The following is a 19,366-nucleotide window of genomic DNA, read 5'->3' as shown; positions in this document are numbered from 1 at the left end:
GCAAAGGGACGAAATACGGCAATTTGCATATTTCTGAATTATGTTCCGTTGTGTAAGTAGCTTTTGAGGGAAAATCTCGACATTTCTATATCGTGATAATTGCTGATCTGTAAATGTGCTTACAGTATACGCCATGAATATTCTAATGTTCACCTGATGTTTGGAGTGATGGTGACTGACTTCCCACTACTGCGGCGCATGATGCTTATATGTAAGGGTCTTAATAGCAACCATTCAACACTTGTATAAGAAACAAGATAGTGTTGAGATACAGGATGTCCCTACTGATTTATTTATCATCGTCTTTTGCTTAACGAAGAGATTGTTCCTCTCTATGTTAAAAGATATTAATATCTTTGCCTACTAGGTTGTAGAAAACCTTATTTAACCTTTGATACTGGCTGAACGTCACCTGCAACATGATAGAGATTCCCACGATGCCCTGCGATTTGTGCTGCGCCTCGGACATGTTCTTGTAGAGGTCCACGTTGAAGCCGTACAACTGGATCTGGAAGAAAAACGGGAAACTGGGTGATACTCTTCCAAACGAAATAAACGAGTGTATTACTGGCCACCAAACAGTAACACAGAATTATACAGGGTTATTACAAATGATTGAAGCGATTTCACAGCTCTACAATACCTTTATTATTTGAGATATTTTCACAATGCTTTGCACACACATACAAAAACTCAAAAAGTTTTTTTAGGCATTCACAAATGTTCGATATGCGCCCCTTTAGTGATTCGGCAGACATCAAGCCGATAATCAAGTTCCTCCCACACTCGGCGCAGCATGTCCCCATCGATGAGTTCGAAAGCATCGTTGATGCGAGCTCGCAGTTCTGGCACGTTTCTTGGTAGAGGAGGTTTAAACACTGAATATTTCACATAACCCCACAGAAAGAACTCGCATAGGGTTAAGTCGGGAGAGCGTGGAGGCCATGACATGAATTGCTGGTCATGATCTCCACCACGACCGATCCATCGGTTTTCCAATCTCCTGTTTAAGAAATGCCGAACATCATGATGGAAGTGCAGTGGAGCACCATCCTGTTGAAAGATGAAGTCGGCGCTGTCGGTCTCCAGTTCTGGCATGAGCCAATTTTCCAGCATGTCCAGATACACGTGACCTGTAACGTTTTTTTCGCAGAAGAGAAAGGGGCCGTAAACTTTAAACTGTGAGATTGCACAAAACACGTTAACTTTTGGTGAACTGCGAATTTGCTGCACGAATGTGTGAGGATTCTCTACCGCCCAGATTTGCACATTGTGTCTGTTCACTTCACCATTAAGAAAAAATGTTGCTTCATCACTGAAAACAAGTTTCGCACTGAACGCATCCTCTTCCATGAGCTATTGCAACCGCGCCGAAAATTCAAAGCGTTTGGCTTTGTCATCGGGTGTCAGGGCTTGTAGCAATTGTAAACGGTAAGGCTTCTGCTTTAGCCTTTTCCGTAAGGTTTTCCAAACCATCGGCTGTGGTACGTTTAGCTCTCTGCTTGCTTTATTCGTCGACTTCCGCGGGCTACGAGTGAAACTTGCCCGCACGCGTTCAACCGTTTCTTCCCTCACTGCAGGCCGACCCGTTGATTTCCCCTTACAGAGGCATCCAGAAGCTTTAAACTGCGCATACCATCGCCGAATGGAGTTAGCAGTTGGTGGATCTTTGTTGAACTTCGTCCTGAAGTGTCGTTGCACTGTTATGACTGACTAATGTGAGTGCATTTCAAGCACGACATACGCTTTCTCGGCTCCTGTCGCCATTTTGTCTCACTGCGCTCTCGAGCGCTCTGGCGGCAGAAACCTGAAGTGCGGCTTCAGCCGAACAAAACTTTATGAGTTTTTCTACGTATCTGTAGTGTGTCGTGACCATATGTCAATGAATGGAGCTACAGTGAATTTATGAAATCGCTTCAATCATTTGTAATAGCCCTGTACATATATACATATATATGATATGTCAACGGGTGCTCAGTGAAGTATGGTGCTATCAAGATGATGCTCCCTGCAGTGTATTAACTATTTACGAAGGTCACTCCATAGGAAATGCACACTATTTTTTTAAAAATACTGTTTCTATTGTGCATGTGTGAAAGTTTTACAATGTGTAGATACATCCTTTCCGCTTGTTTTAAAACTTAGTTCACCCTGTTCCCGTGAGTGGCGCCGTCACAGCATGTCTTCATGATGGCTGCTACACTTGACGTTCGTCAGAAGCAACTTGCTGTCATAGAATTCCTGTGCTGTGAAAACGAGACTGTGGGAAACATCCACAAGTGGTTGAAAAAGGTGTATGGGGATGCTGCTGTCGATCGCAGTACAGTTTGTCGGTGGGCAAGCAGGTTACGTGATGAAAGCGGGCACGGCAATGTTGAGGATTGTCCTCGCAGCGGCAGGCCTCGTACTGCACACACTCCAGACAATGTGCAGAGAGTTAAAAAATTGGTGACTGCTGACAGACGCATCACAGTGAACGAATTGTCACGCTACGTTGGGATAGGGGAAGGAAGTGTTTGCTGAATATTGAAAGTGTTGGCGTTAAAAAAGGTTTGTGCCATGTGGGTTCCCAGGATATTGACAGTGGCTCACAAAGAAGCAAGAAAAACGGTATGCAGCGAACTTTTGGAAGATTTCGAGAATGGTGGAGATGAATTTCTTGGAAGAATTGTGACAGGTGATGAAACATGGCTCCATCATTTTTCACCAGAGACGAAGAGGCAATCAATGGAGTGGTATCACGCAATTTCACCCAAGAAAAAATAATGCAAAACCACATCTTCTACTGGAAGAGTTATGGCTACGGTGTTTTTCGATTCCGAAGGACTCTTGCTTGTGGACATCATGCCAAGTGGAAACACCATAAATTCTGATGCATAAGTGACGACACTAAAGAAACTTCAAGCTCGACTGAGTCGTGTTCGACCACATCGGCAAAAGCTGTTGCACGACAAAGCACGGCCACATGTCAGTCAAAAAAGCATGGAAGCGATCACAACACTCGGACGGACAACACTGAAATACCCGCCTTACAGTCCTGACCTGGCTCCATGTGACTATCATCTCTTTGGGAAACTGAAAGACTCTCTTCGTGGAACAATGTTTGAAGATGATGACTCCCTTGTGTAAGCTGCCAAACAGTGGCTCCAACAGGTTGGTCCAGAATTTTACCGTGCGGGTATACAGGCGCTGGTTCCTAGATGACGTAAGGCAGTTGAGAGGGATGGAAATTATGTGGAGAAATGAAAATATTGTTCCTAAAGGATGTATCTAAACACTTAAAAACTTTCAAACATGTAGAATAAAAGATGGATTTAAAAAAAAAGTGTGCATTTCTTTTGGAGTGATCCTCGTACATAATGACCCGTGGTCTAAGGACTCGGCACGGTAGCTCATCGTGTTCGTTCAGAGGGCTGGCTTCCCTCTGTAATTAAAAAAAAGAAGAACTGAGTGAAATAGTCAAAGACGAACTTGAACAGGTATCACGTGACGTCAACCTAGAACAAAGACAGAGAAGAATGACGAATAAAATGAAGGAAAAACCGGTAGAGTCTTTGACTACTAATCAACAACGTCCTGGGACCCGGGTTAGAACCTCAAAATTGCTTAAATTTTGAATAAAAATTAGTAGCAGCGGTGGCAGACGACTCTTCTGTAAGAAGTCACACTCATTCTGCCAAAGGCCTCGTCGTAAAAGACGAGGAGTGGATGGAGGTTCAGGACACACTCTTGCACTTGCGTTGGGAAACTGCTGCTAAGAGGCGTCAGATTCAGCAGTGATCAACGATATTAGGATGCAAAAGGCAATCTAAACCGTTGCAATAGAGGCGTACAATGCGTAGCGACGTGCCAAGTGTCACGACGGCATCTTGTTGGACAAAGGTTCTTCACTAGTCCCCCATTTAGAACGCCGGGAGGGGCTGCCAATGGTGAGGTGACCCTAGGGAGTGCATTGAATTGCCTAAGAAAGGGCAACGCTCTACGAGTCGTGGCGTTTTAACATGGTAGGGAAGCTAGAAACACTAATGCCCAATCTATATATAGTAGGTGTCACTGAAGTGAAATGAAAAAAGAAGGCATGCATCTGGTGAGACGAGTATGGGTTAATATCAGCAGCAGCAGCAGATAAGGCAATAAGGCATAACGGGAGCAGGATTCTTCATTAATAGGAAAGTAGTGCAGAGAGTGAGTTACTGTCAATAGTTCAATGACAGGGCTGTTTTAATCAGACTCGACAGCAAATCATCACCGACAAAAATAGTTCAGGTATACATGACGACGTCGCAAGCAGATGCTGAAGAAACACAGAAATTATATGAGGATATTGAACGGGTAATTCAGTACATAAAGGCAGATGAAAATCTAATAGTCATGGGAAACTGGAATGCGATTGCAGGGGAAGGAATAGAAGAAAGGATTACGTTGACTATGGGCTCCGTAGTAGGAATGAGAGAGAAGAAAGACTAATTGAGTTCTGCCAGAAACTGTAGCTAGTAATAGGAATAAAATCTCGAGAAAGGGAAGTCACAGAAGTTGGAAAGGAAAACCAAAGGAACAAGTAACGCATTGATAAGAACAAACACTTCAGGGTAATTGAAAACTACAGAAATAAAAGTGAAGTAGGAATGAAATAAATGGGAAGTGCAGGGAAGTTAAGGAGAAAAGGCTGCATGTAAGATGTAAAGAAATCGAAAATGACTGTTGCAAGAGCACACTCAGCATATAGAAATGTCGAAACAACCTTCGGTGAAATTAAAAGCAATGGTGGTAAAATAAAGAGTGCAATTGGAGCTATACTGTTAAATGCAGCGAGAGAATGGATAGCTGAAAATAGTACATTGAAGAACTCTGTTAGGGGTAGAACTGGTCTGATGACGTGATAGAATTAGACACTGGAGTCGATGTGGAAGAGTTCGGGGATCCAGTATTAGAACAAGAATGTACAACAGCTTTGGAAGACCAAAAATCAGAAGAGGTGGTAAAGAGCAAGGAGGACATAAAAGCTGACGAATAGGGCATTCCTAGCCAAGAGAAGTGTACTAGTACCAAAGGCGTTAATTTAAGAAAGTAATTTCTGAGATTGTACGTTTGTAGCACAGCACTATATGCTAACGGAAGATGGACTGTATTAAAACCGGAGAAAAAGAGACTCCATTCATTTGGTATGTCGAGCTACACAAGACTGTTGAAAATGGGGTGGACTGATAAGAAATGAGGAGGTCCTTGGCAAGATCGGAAAGGAAAGGAATGTATGGAAAACACTGACAAGAAAAAGGAACCGGATGGTAGGATTTCTATTACGTCAGAGAATAACCTGTATGATACCACAAGAATATGTAAAAGGCAAAAAGAAATTACCACGTATTTTGCAGATGGTACTGTGAGATGAAACTGTTGCCACAGCAGCATTTGCCCAAGGAAACCACAAATAATTTTCTGACAATGGGGTCGTTTTCTCTATTTCAGATTCTGTCTCAGATTTAACGTGTAGGCCTATAACATACTGAGATGCGTCCGTCCGAGGGATCCGCAACACACACTATGATTCGCAGATACTGTAGTTTGAAAAGCTCATTGTGCCTGACGATGAAAGGCAAAACTGGATGCTGGTAGCAATAACACATATTTTCAGAGCAACTGACGGTGGTTCAACATGATTTTCGACAAATATCTGTTAATAGCGTGGCACCAGCTACCGAGAATATTTCAAGTGCAATATACCCTATTTTCACTCTCTGCTGGTTTTAAGTAATATGAATAATGTGCTTTGGCCTCCCAACTTTGTTTATATAATAAATCCACAACTACACAGCGAACTTCCAAAGTGGGCTGAACAAATATCGTTCCAACTTTTTTCCAACGTAGGGTAAAAAAAATTCAGATTACACGTCATAGAAGGCTCTCAATATACTCAATGTAAAGCTGTTAAGAAAATTATGTAGTATAAGTATTTTTGTCGCCATCAAATTCCGTGGCACCCCCCACACTACCACTCCAACTACTTCCACGTAAAACTGTTAGTAAATATTTGATGAAAAATGTCATATTACCGCCTTGATCTGCTGGTAAAATACTTTATTTCTACAAACAGGGTCAGTCGCGTAACCATTTTGAGGTTCATAAAAGTACTCACAGAGTCATGTTACGAGAAGAAATAAAACCATTACACTGGGATGATAAAGCAATGAATATTACTCTATTATCACATAGTAATATAAATTACTTCGGCAACCGATAAAAATTGTGTCAGGAAGTGTACTGAGTCATGTTCAAATACGATAACAGTTTATTATTCACGGTTTTATCATCCACCGATAATGATTTTCTTTTTCACCTAATATGATGCTGTGAATGCTTTTATGAACCTGAAGATGGTCAGACGACTGAAACTGGATGTGTACATAAAACATTTTACCAGCAGATCAAGGTGGTAATACAAAGTTTTTAAAATATATAGGAGCTGCGGAGCATCACCACCTGACAATACTAATAAATAATTTTTATGAAGTTGAGAGTGCTTCTTTCTCAATCTGTCAAGCCATCTGCAGCATCTCATGCTGTGTGCAGCTCTGCCAAACGACTAGTGCAGCTCTTGGAGCGAGCAATCGATAAATTACGCACCCAGATTTGTCGGTGCGCGGCTCATTCCAGGAACGTCGGTTGCGTTAATGCAATTTGCTGCTCTCTAATGGATAGCACATCTGCAAACTGATTCTTTTAAAGGGGAAGGCACAGTGCCTAACAATTCACGTTGGAGTCGAACTGGTATCTTGAAAGCAACTACTAAATAACAGGTATCGATATCGCACGTGATGCTCAGTATCTATAATTAACGCATTTCTAAATCAGTCTACCTAGTCCCTCCTCACATCGCGTTGTGAGAGTTGTCTGGCAATTTGTGTTCCACATAGCGCTTCAAAATATCATATAGGATTGTGGTACAGAAGATGGAAGGCATTTTAATCTATGGAAAGCGTTGTGAATCACTATGGGTGTAATGCTTTTAGAGTCTTTGGAGAGTCTTTTTATTGAAACGATAATGGTGTGTGTCTGTGTGCCCAACAACGAATTCAAAGGTTTCTAAGGGAAGTGAAGTTTCACCTCCATGTGGAAAGCAGGCTTCAGTAGTTGTAGAAGGAGGTAAGATTCAGCAGAGACTCAGCCTTGTTAGGCAGCCTAAGCTGGCTAGGAAAAATTGAGAAGAAGATGATTATGCATGTTGAAAGCAAACATGGGCGCGGTATAGCCCCGCAGTTGTATGAAACATTACATAGGGAGTGCCAATTCACCAGCATTTTCAAATCAGTTGGTGGTCTCAATAAAGTGTCACCGGACTCGTGGTATTTGTGTAAGGATATTTCTAAAACACATCAGGTAATGATAGTGAGAGGGGCCGAGAATAACCTGCGCCTAAAATGTAGACTGTGAGTTGGACAGGATTACTACTCAAACTCAGATCACTTATGTTCACCTCGTGCAGCTCTTCCGGCATTACCATCAACCCCATCTTTACAATGCTGTGAGGCAAGTTGATAAGAGACTCGAGAAAGTGCTGATGATTGGTGTCATGGCACACATTATTGTGGTCAGTTGAGAATATCCATAGATCGGGCTACTCTGCGCAGCGTACACGTAAGGACTGAGAAATGATGGTTGAAGAAGCTTTTAAGTGACAGTACAACGAGAAAGGCCAATCAAAGAGTGCATCGGTTGATTGAATCAAAAATATTTCGTGAGTTAAGGGTAAAGTAGTCGAACTGGTAACAGATCTTGACTAGCACGCTATTTAGAACCAAGATCATTGTTTATATACCGAAGGAGGGCTAAATTTTAAATGATTACTATGAAAGGACTTCGACGCAGAGGAGAGATATGGCTATTGATGTACTGAATATTGACTGATCCAAAAAAATTGAGATATCAATGCATAGCAATGTCCATTTCATTACAGACCTGTCTAGATCCACCAGTTCAGATTACTGAGTTTTTCTTTCCATACCAGAGACCTTTGGAGAAAAGAGAACCACATGTATGAATATCAAGAGCTCAGATGGAAACCCATTTCTAAGAAAAGAATGGAAAGCAGAAAGGTGGAAGGAGTATATAGAGGGTCTATACAACGGCGAGGTACTTGAGGGCAATATTATGGAAATGGAAGAGGATGTAGATGAAGATGAAATGGGAGATATGATACTGCGTGAAGAGTTTGACAGAGCACTGAAGAACTAAGTCGAAACAAGGCCCCAGGAGTAGACAACATTCCATTAGAACTACTGACAGCTTTGGGAGAGCCAGTCCTGACAAAATTCTACCATCAGGTGAGAAAAATGAATGAAACAGGCGAAATACCCTCAGACTTCAAGAAGAATATAAAAATTTCAATCCCAAAAAAAATAGGTGTTGACAGATGTGAAAATTACCGAACTATCAGTTTAAAAAGTCACGGCTGCAAAATACTAAAGCGAATTCTTTACAGACGAGTGGAAAAACTGCTAGAAGCCGACCACGGGGTAGATCAGTTTGGATTCCGTAGAAATATTGGAACACGTGAGGCAATGCTAACCCTACGCCTTATCTCAGAAGCTAGATTAAAAAAAAGGCAAACCTATGTTTCCAGCATTTGTAGACTTAGAGAAAGCTTTTGACAATGTTGACTGGAATACTCTCTGTCAAATTCTGAAGGTGGCAGGGGTAATATACAGGGAGCGAAAGGCTATTTACAATTTGTACAGAAACCAGATGGTAGTTATAAGAGTCGACGAGCATGAAAGGGAAGCAGTGGTTGGGAAGGGAGTGAGACAGGGTTGTAGCGTCTCCCCGATGTTATTCGATCTGTATATTTAACAAACAATAAAGGAAAGAAAATAAAAATTCGGAGTAGGTGTTAAAATCCATGGAGAAGAAATAAAAACTTTAAGGTTCGCCGATACCATTGTAATTCTGTCAGAGACAGCAAAGGACTTGCAAGAGCAGTTGAACGGAATGGACAGTGTCTTGAAAAGAGGATATAAGATGAACATCAACAAAAGCGAAACGAGGGTAATGGAATGTAGTCGAATTAAGTCGGGTGATGCTGAGGGAATTAGATTAGGAAATGAGACACTTAAAGCAGTAAAGGAGTTTTGCCATTTGGGGAGCAAAATAACTGATGATGGTCGAAGTAGAGAGGATATAAAATGTAGACTGGCAATGGCAAGGAAAGCGTTTCTGAAGAAAAGAAATTTGTTAACATCGAGTATAGATTCAAATCGCAGGAAGTCGTTTCTGAGAGTATTTGTATGGAGTGTAGCCATGTATGGAAGTGAAATATGGACGATAAATAGTTCGGACAAGAAGAGAATAGAAGCTTTCTAAATGTGGTGCTACAGAAGAATGCTGAAGATTATATGGATAGATCACATAGCTAATGAGAAGGTATTGAACAGAATTGGGGAGAAGAGGAGTTTGTGGCACAAACTGACTAGAAGAAGGGATCGGTTGGTAGGACTTGTTCTGAGGTATCAAGGGATCACCAATTTAGTACTGCAGGGCAGCGTGGAGGGTAAAAATCGTAGAGAGAGACCAAGAGGTGAATACACTACGCAGTTTCAGAAGGATGTAGGTTGCAGTAGGTACTGGGAGATGAAGAAGCTTGCACAGGATAGAGTAGCATGGAGAGCTGCGTCAAACCAGTCTCAGGACTGAAGACCACAACAACAACAACTACTAGACCCTGTGCTACACTCGTTTCTTAAGAAGGCTATGAAGTTGATTTTGGGAGAGTATTTCAATATAGAGTTTCTGATTCGATAGAGAATCTTACAACCTAGCACAGAGTGTATACTATACTTTCAAACTAGAGTTAAGGGAAATACGGCCACGATCATAGACGACATCTTGATAAGTTGTTCTCTAGTTGAACGGCACAGTGTTAGAAAAATTAGTAATTGCCCGTCAGATAATGATGCAGTTACAGCAATACTTGAAGGAATTAAAGCAGACACATGCCCGAAAAACAATCAACTAACGATTGAGATATATGAGTCCACTGGCAAAGCGGATATTTGAAGACACTCTCGAACAGTAAGCCTTTTAAGAAGTCTAGAATACAGACAACTTGAACAACACACGTAATGCAATACTTCAACCCTTTATCGTTTTCTTAACTACTTGTTTCACAGTAAAAAGATTGCAGGAAGACATACGCTACTAATTAGCAACCGATCAATAACCAATGGCATTAGAATATCAGTTAGGAGGAAAGTAGAGCCGAATCATAATATGAATAGTTTGGAACGTGAACTGGAGCCACAGCCAGGCAACAGAATTCCACTACAGGCAGTACTTCAAAGACCTGGAGGTCACCGCCAACAGGCTGAAACGATGCATTACACCATGAGAACAGAACTCTCTAAGAAATTATAACAATAATGACAACTGTGAAAAAGGGATCAGGGTATAACAAAGTTGCTCAACATATTACACCTCTGTTATGTAAGAATGAAATTGTAGTTGTTCACAAGAGTTGTAAAAAGTATTTAATTACCACTTCTTGGCGAAGGTTGGCAAGTTCAATCGAAATTACATCGGTAGAGAGTATAAGCACAACTTTTGAAAGCCAGTATTCCGAGATCACAAAATCACATGTAGCTACAGGAAACAAGGGAAGTTGAAACTGAATCGATAGATAATTATAGAGGAAATACTTCCATTGGTATAATGAAATGCCATGTAAGACATGTGCATCATATATTAGTTCCGTACTCAGTAACATGTGCAACGTGTCGTTCAAGTTAGTTCAGTTTCTTGACGGATCGACATACTCATTATTCAAACAGCTTTGTAAAAATTGTATAAGAGATAACGTAGACAGTTGACAACCAAGTTCTTTGCTACCAGAAGCAATATAGAGGTGAATAGTGGCACATCATAGTAAAAATGGTTTTCTGCCAGACTCGCAGGTTGGCAGGTTGGTTTCAGGGAGCGAGTCTCCATAGAAAATGCAACTTATTCTTTTATTTGTGAAGTACCTTCAGGTCTAAACAATACGATGAGGACAGTACGTTTTTTCATTGATATGACAAAGAGCATTTGATTCGATGGACCATGCATCACTTTTGTATAATCTGAAACATTATGGGATTAATGAAAAAGCTTCACAGTGGTTACCTTCATACCTGTATGTGGAAAGCAGAAATCGGTGTGTTTTCCTCCATTGCCAACAAATAGGGAACAGGTTTGAACTTCACTGGAGCCATATTGTGTGCGGAGTGACACAGGATTTTGTTCTGGTTGCGCTGGCTACATTAGTGATCTATCATTGTACATGACAAATGATACAAACATTTGTCCCTGCACATACGCCACAAGTGTCGTTGTGAAACACGTGGAATGTAATGTAAGTGATGAAAGCAATAGGGCAGTCAGTAACATCGGCACATAGCCTTCAGAAAACAGATTAACGGTTAACTGCAACAAAGCGTAATCCATACAGTTTTCTGACACGTAACTCACATTAGTGTGAAATTTAGATGAGTGAAGTCTACCAAAATTTGGAACAGAGAATCGAAATTACAGAGCGGATCATCAGAATAACAACTGACTAGTACCCAAAAATAATTAAATAAAACCTAAAATTAGTCCATATGCTCACTCACGTATTGTCACTTAAAGGCTCATTCCACCTTTTTTTTTTTTTTTTTTTTTTTTTTTGGTACAGGGAATAGCACTTCTTGTTTGTTTGCTGTGTGCTAATGCAATATGGGGGAGGAGCCACTACCTAGTTCGCTGCTGCTGCTGCCGGTGGTATCAGCGAGATTATTAGCTGGCAAAAGCCTTCCTGTAGTCATTTACCTCTGAAAATACATTTTTTGAATCTTGGGTCAAGCAAGCAGGATATTACTATCCAATGATTTTTTTTAAAATGTCCACATGTGCCATGTGTTTAACTACTTAGCACACCATTTACTCCCTCTGCTTAACTTTTGTCAGTGCTGCCACCAGGCTTACTTAAACCATTTTTCTGAGTTTGAGTCTTATAATAACTCAATATACACATGAAGGTCTTTGGTGGCGCGTTGTAGTAGCACCAAAATATTAAGACTCTTTATTTCTGAAGCTGGGAGAGTAGTTTGTGCCCTTATATTTAGCATCAAAACTGGGTGTACAATAGGAGCCACTTCATGATGCCAAATGTTTGGGTAAATAATCAAAATGTTTCATCCCATTACTAGAATAGTTCGGTATGATAATTTCTATAAAGTTATAAACTATACCACTGCAGGTACACCGTGTCGTTCACGGTATCTATTATTCATTATTGCCAGCTCTCTGCCCGGCAGATGATCTTCCTGTCTAAGCTGGAAATGGAAAAAGAGGTATCAAAACAGAAATTGCAAAAGTGTAACGTTAATAAACGATAACATCAAAGATAGCAAAATAGCATCAAAACATCAACAGTGCTGTGGATGACATAAAAGTAATGTAAAAATACATAGAAGTTGCGTGGAAAAAGTCGGATACTTAGTCACATGAGATGTGCATGGGTCTCTGGCTAATATAATGATACAGCTAAGGAAGATTCTTCCAACATAAATACATAAAAGTAATTGATAAAATTAAAAGTCAAGTTAACCAAGTACATTTCAACAAGCATAGTAAGCTGTTATAAAGTAAAAGTAAAATACAAACGTAGGCAACAACCTGACAGTAATCAGTATTTCGTAAATTTTCGGTCTCGTTTGCACATTTCGTAAGACAGTGCGCAACTAACAAACACGTCTAATTTGCAATATTTGGGTCATCCATGTGTTAAAACACAGTCTTAAGACCATTTACCTTTTAATACATCATACATAATGAGAAACGTTTTACGTTAACGTGATTCATAATTTTATTAATTATTTTTATTTCATAGTGGAGGAGTCTTGTTTACACTGTATCAATGACGCATGTACATGTTATGTGACAGACTATACAGTTTCTTCACCACTACTTCCTCTTTTCTCTCATTCGTGCCACTGTTGACAAACTGCGCCTTGCGGTGCCTTGTATGTGAGGATCTCGTGATGTTTTGATGTTATTTGTTGCTGCTTTCGATGGTGCTGTTTACAATGTGACACTTTCGTAACCTATTTTGTCGACTCATTTTCCTTTTCCAACTAAGACTTCAAGAAACCGGTAGTCGGTAATAGAAGGGACTGTGATTCAGATGGTGTGTCTTTACTTGTCACTAGCTGAGAAATCCGGTATTTCCGGAGTATTCATTTTGACGATTTTCAGTTACAAACGAAAACAAAATGCGAACTCCGTTTGTAGCGAAGTACTGAACAAATTTTTTTCCCACTATTCCTAAAAACACATTTGAAATTATGAAAAAGTACTACAAAAATATGCATAATGTACAAACATAATGGTATAGTATCCAGATTAAGAATCCTGATCTCAGATAGTTTCTGCTAGCTGGGAGTAGCTGCTTCACGTGTCTACAAAGTGATTTTGTAAACGTCTCCATGGAAATACCTGCTCATAGCTCGATTGACTCTTTTTCGCCTACAGCCGTTTCCTCTTCGCACTTGAAGACTCCCATAAACAGTTGCAGGTGTCAGTAATTCCCTTATGGTGACTCGACTGTAGAAATTTCATAGTAGTAAAGAATAAACGTGCTAAAATTTAATTCGTGATGCGTCAGTTTTTAACGTACCTCAGTGTTTATGATGTCATATCTCTCGAAATGTGTGTCACAAAATGATAACTTGGTGAATGTACATTCAGCCGCAAATGTGGATACTGTCAATGAAATGTGGTGGGATTAGAATTGTTAGCGTAGAAGTAACACATATAAATGTCATCATCATCTCAGTGTTTATGACACCATATCTCTTGAACTATGTGTTGCAAAATGATATACGTGTGTAGCTACATTCCGCAACATATGTGGATACTGTAGAGATTAGAGTTAGGAGAAAAGAAGTAATAAATTCAAACGTCATAAACGACGCTGTAGTTTATCCCGCATCTCAGTGTTCACAACGTCATATCTCCTGAACTGTATATGGTGCCATGGTATACATTCGTAGGTGCTTATAGAGGCACGTGTCGATACTGCATGAGAAATTTGTAGCGAATACAGTTACCAATACATTTAAACGCCATACATCATGCGACAGTGTTTCAAGCATATCATTGTCTATGATGTTATGTTGTCTTAATTGTGACAGGTAGGTGGTTTTAACCTCACAGTGATTGTTGCCTGAGAGTAGGGAATAAGTGCACCAAGTTTGTCTGAAATTGGTCCAGTGTTTTAGCAAGTGATGGGGAACATCGACACACACACACACACACACACACACACACACACACACACACACACACACACACAAATTTTATAATATTTATAAATAGCAACTAAGAGCGATGCGCGAAGCATTCAACCAATACCACCGTCGTACCTTAGCAAAAGATCTTGCTGAAAACCCAAGGAAATTCTGGTCTTACGTAACATCGGTAAGCGGGTCGAAGGCTTCCATCCAGCCTGGCAACGGAAGACAGCAAAACGAAAGCTGAAATTTTAAATTTAGCATTTGAGAAATCTTTCACGCAGGAGGATCGTACAAACATACCGCCGTTTGAGTCTCGTACAGATTCTCGTATGGAGGACATAGTGATAGACATCCCTGGGGTTGTGAAGCAGCTGAATGGGTTGAAAAAAAATAAATCATCACGTCCTGATGGGATTCCAATACGGTTTTACAGAGAGTACTATACTGCGTTGGCTCCTTACTTAGCTTGCATTTATCGCGAATCTCTTGCCCAACGTAAAGTCCCGAGCGACTGCAAAAAAGCGCAGGTGACGCTTGTATATAAGAAGGGCAGAATGACGGATCCTCAAAATTACAGACCAATTTCCTTAACATCGGTATGTTGCAGGATTCTCGAACATATTCTCAGTTCGAATATAGTGAATTTCCTTGAGACAGAGAAGTTGCTGTCCATGCATCAGCAGGGCTTTAGAAAGCATCGCTCCTGCGAAACGCAACTCGCCCGTTTTTCACATGATATGTTGCGAACCATGGATGAAGGATATCAGACGGATGCCATATTCCTTGACTTCCGGAAAGCTTTTGACTCGGTGCCCCATTGCAGACTCCTAACTAAGGTACGAGCTTATGGGATTGGTTCCCAAGTATGTGACTGACTAGAAGACTTCTTAAGTAATAGAACCCAGTAAGTTGTACTCGATGGTGCGTGTTCATCGGAGGTAAGTGTATCATCTGGGGTGCCCCAGGGAAGTGTGGTAGGTCCGCTGTTGTTTTCTATCTACATAAATGATCTTTTGGATAGGGTGGATGGCAATGTGCGGCTGATTGCTGATGATGCTGTGGTGTACGGGAAGGTGTCGTCGTTGAGTGACTGTAGGAGGATACAAGATGACTTGGACAGGATTTGTGATTGTGTAAGGAATGGCAGCTAATACTAAATATAGATAAACGTAAATTAATGCAGATGAATAGGAAAAAGAACCCCGTAATGTTCGAATACTCCATTAGTAGTGTAGCTACTGACACAGTCACGTCGATTAAATATTTGGGCGTAACATGGCAGAGCGATATGAAGTGGGACAAGCATGTAATGTCAGTTGTGGGGAAGGCGGGTAGTCGTCTTCGGTTCATTGGTAGAACTTTGGGAAGATGTGGTTCATCTGTAAAGGAGACCGCTTACAAAACACTAATACGACCTATTCTTTAGTACTGCTCGAGCGTTTGGCATACCTATCAGTTCGGATTGAGGGAGGACATAGAAGCAATTCAGAGGCGGGTTGCTAGATTTGTTACTGATAGGTTTGATTATCACGCGAGTGTTACGGAAATGCTTCAGGAACTCGGGTGGGAGCCTCTAGAGGAAAGGAGGCGTTATTTTCGTGAATCGCTGCTGAGGAGATTTGGAGAACCAACAGTTGAGGCTGATTGCAGTAAAATTTTACTGCCGCCGACTTACATTTCGCGGAAAGACCACAAAGATAAGTTAAGATAGATTAGGGCTCGTACAGAGGCATATAGGCAGTCACTTTTCCTCGTTCTATTTGGGAGTGGAACGGGGAGAGAAGATGCTAGTTGTGGTACGAGGTACCCTCCACCACGCACCGTATGGTGGATTGCAGAGTATGTACGTAGATGTAGCTGTAGATGTAGATGAAGAAGATTACGGCTCGTAATACATGGAGTCATTTACGAAATATTCAAAGTATCAGATGAAAATTATTGAGTGTTTCAGTATCGGTCTCAGGATGAAAGTATTGATGCCAACAAGTATGGATACCTTTAAGCGTGTCCCTAAGTTGGCCTGACCATTCGGCCGCACTTACCTCTCCTGGGAAGGTGTAGCCATGGATGCGGTGCTCGGAGCCGTGCATGTTGTCACCGCCGTAGTGGAAGTACATCTCCTCGAACTGGTAGCGGTAGGCGAGTGGGCCGCCAGAGATGTTGACGGGGTGCTTGGAGTTCTTGTCCACCGTGAACATCAGCGTCTGGCCCGTGTTGCGAAGCGTACCGCTCACCTGCCAACCGAAGTGGGACACACAACTGCAGTCGATACCTCTGTCCGCGACCTTCCTAAGCACAAGTGAAGTTTAGAAGGTAGGAGGCGAGATACTGCGGAAGTAAAATTGAGGACGGATCGTGAGTCGTGCTTGGTAGCTCAGTTGGTTTTTCTCCGCTCAGGGAGTGGGTATTGTGTTTTCGTAAGCTAAACGCCGGCACAGTAGCTCAGCGTGTTCGGTCAGAGGGTTAGCTGCCCTCTGTAATAAAATAAACTGAGTTAACCGATCAACGACGAACTTAAACGGGTGTCTTACGACGTCCGCCCCGAGAAAATGCCACGAACGAAAGCGAACAAAATTAGATTAAAAGAAAATTTTTAAAAATCTGATCCGTTCTTATATTTTAAAAAAGTTGGTAGAACACTTGCCCGCGAGAGTCTCGGTCCGCCATACAGTATTAATCTGCCAGGAAGTATCAAATCAGCGCACATTCAACTGCAGAGTGAAAATTTCATTCTAGAAAGATTGTAGTTTATGAAATACTGTTAATACGTGGAGGATAGAGGCTTCTTTACAGTGTCCAGCGCACGTCATTTCTATGATTCATGGCCATCCATCACCATTCCAGTCGAAAGATAAGATGACTTCCATTAATACGATATATTTGAAACCTTTACTTGTCATTTGGTTATCATTACTACAACATGTAAATGCAGTAAATTATCGCTATATTTATCATAATTATTGTTAACTGTATTCTCTCTTCAAATTTATTTCTTAATTCTTAAATATCATAATTTACAGTTTTATTGTTCTACTCAATCTGTCCGAATATCTTTCAGATGTACTGTGACACGTTATGATGCTTCGTCCTTGAAACAACGGAGAGACTGAATTAAAATGAAATAAATATGTTGTGTAAAATGTGACTGCAATCAAGTGAAATATAAACATGATTCCTTTCCTTGCAGTTTAGTTTTGGTCGGTATAAGCAACACAGTATTTTATCAAGAACTGGAGACATGAAAACTTCGACAAGAATCAGATTTAATATCTTAAATTAAAATTAAAATATTAAATTTAACACATCTTTGACTTCATAAATCAATCAAAGACAACTGGAATGTGACTATTAATGTGTCCAAAAGCGCCGTTAATGCAAATAATAGGAATCCATGGATTCAGATGTGGTGAAGATAACCTTGTAAAATCAAAGAGTTGCTTTATAGAGCATAGTTACAACTTCATGCGGATTTAAGTAATGAACCATAACTCCTATACCTGGCCTATTAATAGATTTAATTCAAAATCAAAACCGATAAATATGTCGAAATTATTGATAAGACACATGCTATCATAATCTGTTTTCTATTTGAGAACTGTAACAAAGGAAGAGGTAAACTCTCAGAAAACGCTTCACTCTGTTAATACAAGGCAGTAAGTGCTACAAAAATAACACTAACAAGTTACTGAATAAAAGTTCTTGTATGTTCATCCTTCTGATTGTAAGTTTGAGGAACTGTCCTTACGAAATTATCTATTGCATGGATACTAGTGTCGGTGCTTGAGTGCGCTATCTTCAGCCCTTGACTGACGCTGAGGAGGTTAACTCCAGTCGTATACACGATGCATCAGTGGCCAACATCTATGAACTGGTTTCCGTAGACTGCCTGTAACAATGATGTTATGTCCCGAAGCAGTAACTACTTGATGGTTGGAGATACAAAATTGTTGTTACAGGTAGTCCCTGAACTTTCTCAAAATCAAAGAGGTACAGAAGTTAATTTTGCATACCTGAGATTTAAGTAAGGCGATGTTTCGAGTATTTCTGAGGGCAAATGACGCACAACCCAAATTCATTGGTGCACGACATTTGGTACAGTTATCTTGTTGCTATCAAATGGCGGTGATGGTGGTGGTGAGGGGGCTGTGGTTAATATGAGTGCATGACGGTTCACGTTTATTGACCTTCAGCTGTCACCCACTGTCAGTTTTGGTTACCTTAATACATCGCTTCTTTGGTAACATTGTTCACGAAAGAACTTGGGAATAACGAGTGAAGTCAGACACTAGCACTGCCTTCGCGCCATAGCTACCTGCCGCTTGTCGATGTGCAGCGGCCGAAGAAGGGGGTCGAACAACAGCTTGTCCGGGTCCACGTCGATGGGCGACTGCCGCCGACCCTTGCTGCACAGCGTCCACTGCGGGTTGATGAGGCCCCAGAACGCCGGTCCTGCAGGAGAAACAAATAAAAGGTATTGCTCACTTCTGTCTGCCACGTCCTCAACTGGCACTCACGAGGCTACTTGTAAGCTCTCTTTCTACTGAGGCTTAAACCAGAGACTCTGACGATTCTGCGGAGATCTGGGGTGCAAATTCCTCGACCTCCGCTATCGGGTGGAGAAATATAGGGCCCCCTGAATAGGTCAGGCGTGCACTACACGCAGGAAGCGGCTACAAGGGTACCGGAGTACGTGTGGAGTGCACATGTGGGGTTTTTAGGTTAGAGAATTCCCCCCCTAGGCCCGACAAGACGCCTCCTGAGACGCGGCAAGGTAGGAGTAGGCAAACTGCAAGAGGGAATAACAATATTAATCTGCCAATAGTAAACTGCAGGAGCGTCTATAGAAAGTTCCCAGAACTGCTCTCATTAATAAACGGTCACAATGCCCACATAGTACTAGGGACAGAAAGTCGGCTGAAACCAGACGTAAACAGTAATGAAATCCTAAACTCAGATTGGAATGTATACCGCAGAGACAGGCTGGACAGTGAAGGGGGAGGCGTGCTTATAGCGATAAGAAGTGCAATAGTATCGAAAGAAATTGACGGAGATCCGAAATGTGAAAT

At 41.2% G+C, this 19,366-nt stretch overlaps 1 protein-coding gene across 1 annotated transcript in view; it reads right to left on the bottom strand.

Annotated features, from left to right (window-relative positions):
* The window catches only part of LOC124622132 (carbonic anhydrase-related protein 10-like), a 403,585-nt gene that overhangs the window by 103,046 nt on the left and 281,173 nt on the right, over positions 1-19,366 (bottom strand). Inside the window, exons 4-6 of the mRNA XM_047147753.1 lie at positions 18,613-18,749; positions 16,343-16,534; positions 413-508 (exon numbers count right to left, since the gene is read on the bottom strand). Of these exons, the coding sequence (XP_047003709.1) occupies positions 413-508; positions 16,343-16,534; positions 18,613-18,749 (425 nt within the window). The remainder of the gene's footprint in view (positions 1-412; positions 509-16,342; positions 16,535-18,612; positions 18,750-19,366) is intronic.

The sequence above is a fragment of the Schistocerca americana genome, chromosome 7 (genome assembly GCF_021461395.2).
Source record: "Schistocerca americana isolate TAMUIC-IGC-003095 chromosome 7, iqSchAmer2.1, whole genome shotgun sequence".
Taxonomy (NCBI): Eukaryota; Metazoa; Arthropoda; class Insecta; order Orthoptera; family Acrididae; genus Schistocerca; species Schistocerca americana.
This window is presented reverse-complemented; position numbering and strand designations above follow the sequence as displayed.